The sequence below is a fragment of the Belonocnema kinseyi genome, chromosome 1 (genome assembly GCF_010883055.1).
Source record: "Belonocnema kinseyi isolate 2016_QV_RU_SX_M_011 chromosome 1, B_treatae_v1, whole genome shotgun sequence".
Lineage (NCBI taxonomy): Eukaryota > Metazoa > Arthropoda > Insecta > Hymenoptera > Cynipidae > Belonocnema > Belonocnema kinseyi.
This window is the reverse complement of record NC_046657.1, coordinates 22,518,097-22,522,315: the sequence shown is the minus strand read 5'-3', so window position 1 is coordinate 22,522,315 and position 4,219 is coordinate 22,518,097. Positions and strand designations below refer to the sequence as shown.

Genomic DNA, 4,219 nt, shown 5'->3' with positions numbered 1-4,219 from the left:
GTGGGACAGGTGGAGGTGGTATGTAGAAATGCAAAATTTCTGGAGGTGGTGGTGGAGGAGGTGGAATAACTACTGCTGGGGGCTGAGGAGGTGGAGGCATATAACTTAGAGTTGGTGGTCTTGAGCAGCTTGTAGTTGGTGGCATTAAGTAACTATACCATGGTGGAGGTAAGTAACCAGTAGTTGATGGTGGTAAATAATTATACCATGGTGGAGGTAAGTAACCAGTAGTTGATGGTGGTAAATAATTATACCCTGGTGGAGGTAAGTAACCAGTAGTTGATGGTGGTGAATAATTATACCATGGTGGAATTGAGTAACTTTCGTAACCAGTCTGAAACAATTAAAATTAGTATAATGCATTACTTTTCTAAGACATAGGTTGTTTTGAACCTTAAATATGTGTCAGACACTAAAGATCACACATCATTGAGAATGATTGAAATCGAGTTTTTATTATACTTTTTTCTAAAGAGTTTCTCTTCATGTCATATTTATCAAATTGGCAGAATGAGAAGGTTCACAGTAATTTAATTGAATAACTTAAGATTCAGACACCACTTGAATATGAAAAGAAATTAAATTACCAGTATTTCTACCCCAGAGGATGAGCAGCTGCAGTGACATGGACCTTGCCCCGCTACAAGTGTCGCCGCCAAGAGGATCAGGATGCATTGAAGTCCTGGTAGCCTCATCTTGCCTTGAGTGTCTGTTAACTTGCTGAGACACTGTACAGAGCTGCTTTGACAATTCAAGGAATCTGGTCCTCCTAATATACTCAGGATTCATCACAGAGCAGATATCTTCCTGTTTCCTCATTGCGAAAATATCGATTTTATGCCTAAACCGGAAGTATTGTGTTTAACACATCGTTCATATTTAGTTGATAAACACTTGCACAGCGGGTTATTCAAAATTGCGATTCCAGTTTCCGTCTACATGTATATTGAAGATGTTTAACATAATTTTATTGAGTAATGATTATTGAAAATCTTGGCTAACGCAACTGAATTGTAAGGGATTTCATTATCCCAATAGAGTCAAAAATTGCAAATCTATTCTGGGAACATCTTTAAGTAAATTTCAAAACAAGCTGGTTTCCTCATTAAGTTATTTTTGTTGATATTAACATTGTAGAAAAAATTATGAGTTGATGGCTAGTTTTCTGTATTGAAACAGTCCTCTAAAAGTATAGTCATGGCTCGCTCTACTCTAATGCTACTTTATTTTGGTGCCACTAAACCACGTTTTAGTATCACTTTCTTGGATCAAAACAGGACCGAAGTGAGAATCAAATTTTGTCTCTTTCAAATGTCTTCTGTTTTTCTAGACATAAGGTTGAAAGCAATTTAAAAAATACTCCCTGTTCATTATTTTAGTTCACTAGTACGTCCTACTTTTTAATGAGAAGTTAGAAAGGGAAAGTAGTGCGAAAGATGGCTTCAAAATAAGACAATTTGGTATTTTAACAGGACAGAAAAAGTTGTGCTCAATTAAAATTGAAGCATAGTTTTAACAGTTAAACTATTAAGCACTTGTAGGACTATTTTTCGTTTATAAAATGTTCTATTCTACCTCAATATAAGAAAAAAAAATTGGTACCTAAAACATTTGTGTGGACATAACGTGTAGCTTTAGTTAGTCCTACAGATTTTTTAACGCAGCAATCCATTTGTCTGGTCAAAGTTAAATCAATTTTTTGGTTACATTTATATTGCCTTCCTAAAATTTAAAGAAGCTGGCAAATAAAATAATACAAAATGAACATTTGTTTCTGAGTACAACTTATGTTTAAAATCAGTTATAATATTTTGGGTATTTATATCAATTGCGTACCACCTCTTTCTAAAAACAGCGATTTTGATAGAACATTAAGAAAATACGGTTTTTTGTTCAGAATAATACTTGAAAGAATAATAATAATTCTTTTTAAAGTCTTGAACTATTAAAGTCTAATTATATCACAAAATCAATCTATGAGTGATCAATAATAATTCGCAAGATAATTGTGATATTTTCTGTATGCTCTTAGTTTTTTAATGATATGTATATTTTTTCCGAACATGGCTCCCATAGTTTTAAGCCAAATTTATCCTATACATTGTTTTAGTTAGTGCATACTATTTCTCTTATGAGCTCGCGATTCAATTCGTAAACCCGTCCTTTATCGTTAAAAGTTTAATTCAACTACATAGCAATTATTGAAATATATTTTATATCTTATCAGAATCGTTAATACCGAAATTTGCATCAACTGCGCCAACCGAAAATATTTCGAAAAGTATACGTAAACAGGTTTCGTAACTTCTACTTAAACTATGTTCCTATTAGCTTTTTCTTTAACTTATTGGACTTAGAAACGTTAAATTTAATGTTTTAATAATACTTTAGAGAAAACTTTGTATAATTTTTACTTATTTGTTTGAATTCAGAGCAATAGACGTCATTATTTTTATTCTGCTTAATACAGTCATATCAAATTTATTCATTCCGCAAGATTTTAAAACATGTCTTTAGGAGAAATTATGAATGATGTTCAATCGTTTTCAGTATGTTGGATTTATTATAAAGAGAAAGGAATACATAATCTAATGCTGTATGGAAAAACATAATCAGAAATGAACATGAAACTCATTTGAGTGTGTGATGCTTTTGTGGTCCATAAAAGGGTCTTCAAGTCCTTTAACTTTGCAAGTTATAAATGATTATTATTTCTCAATGCTTATACTTTTAAATTATAATTTTTCAAAATTATGTTAACATGTTACCTAATGCTTTTACATATATATTTTTTTAAGATTAATACCTACAAATTCTGAAAGATTGTATAAGTACACTATGCAATTAAATAATTTGTACTAATGAAAATCATCGGTGTAATATGAATTGCTAACATCCATTTAATGAGCTGAAAATTTACAAACTCTGTGTGGCAAGAGTATTCTGAAATATTCAAAACATCGTTGCATTAGCATGTAAGAATGCGAGATAAAATTTAAATAATTAAGATTGCCATTGAAAACTTTAGATGAAATATTGGTTGATATGAAAATCGAATGAAAATTAATTTATGCTTTTTAATTATTAGATTCGAATATCTACAAATTTTGTCATAATCTTCGAATTTGTATCCTATATGTGAGAGTTTTAGAAAAATGTAAAGAAAAAAAATTTATATTCTTCTAGACTGTACAAAATCATTTCTAATGCGTAAAAAAACTATCGCCCAAAACAAATTGTAAAAAAATATTTCCCCCACCCCCTCTTATTGAAAGGAACTTATGGTTTCCCGAAACAATAAGATATGGGACTTAAAACTATCGAAACATTTTGTATTTAAGATAATACCTTGCCTTGTAGGATTAAGAAAACAATATTTCAAATACAAATTCAAAACTGTCGATTATTTAAAATATGGATTTTCTGTACAAAAATTGAAATTTCAATCAGAAAATATTAAGTTGAAGCAAAAACTTAATTTTCTATGAAATAGTTTAATTTATTACCAGAGATAAAAATCAATAAAAATATGTTTAACAATGTTGTTCGACTATAACCAAGCAGTTGAATTTTTAATTAAAAAATATTAGTTTTTGAAACATTGTTAAACTTTCAACCACACTGCTTCTAGCCGGGCTGAAAGGAAAGAAAAAAGGTATCTTTTGTTGCGAAAAAATTCCGATGACATCGTTTATGCGTACGTCGACAATGAATGCACACATGAATGAAGTAATCATACTACATTTCAACATCTCCTCCACCTGCAATGAATGACCCTTCATTATAACACGATGAAGGCCTGTTACAATATCTGAAATTGCGCAAAACGCGACTCGATAAAATTTTAATTAGTTGAATCAATTTCCGAAAATAATTCAGAAAAAAGACAAAAAATATCAGGAAAATCGGTGAATTTGGTCCATAGTGAGGAAAATCGTAAAGTGAATAAAAAATTACCAAATCCCTAAACAGAAATTAAAAGAATTAAAGAATTATCCCCGGGTGGAAATTTAAGTCGGGGGCTGGCCATTCTACGGCTGGAGAGCCCGGCTTTAAGTCGGGAGCTGGTAGGGGAGCCAGACTTTAAGTCGGGCTGTGGCCGGGGGTTCTGGTCGGAATCCGGCCAGAATCGTCACGCTGCACTAGCCAGCGTCCGGACATGGAGTATGGCCAGGAGCTGGCTAGAGAGCCTGACCGTCGCCCGGGCGGGATCAATGAG

At 32.3% G+C, this 4,219-nt stretch overlaps 1 protein-coding gene across 1 annotated transcript in view; it reads right to left on the bottom strand.

Annotated features, from left to right (window-relative positions):
* LOC117177017 (extensin-1-like) overlaps window positions 1–819 on the bottom strand; it is a 37,150-nt gene extending 36,331 nt beyond the window's left edge. The window contains exons 1-2 of the mRNA XM_033367474.1: window positions 637–819; window positions 8–334 (exon numbers count right to left, since the gene is read on the bottom strand). Coding sequence (XP_033223365.1) covers window positions 8–334; window positions 637–819 — 510 coding nt within the window. The remainder of the gene's footprint in view (window positions 1–7; window positions 335–636) is intronic.
* Between the last annotated feature and the right edge of the window lie 3,400 nt (window positions 820–4,219).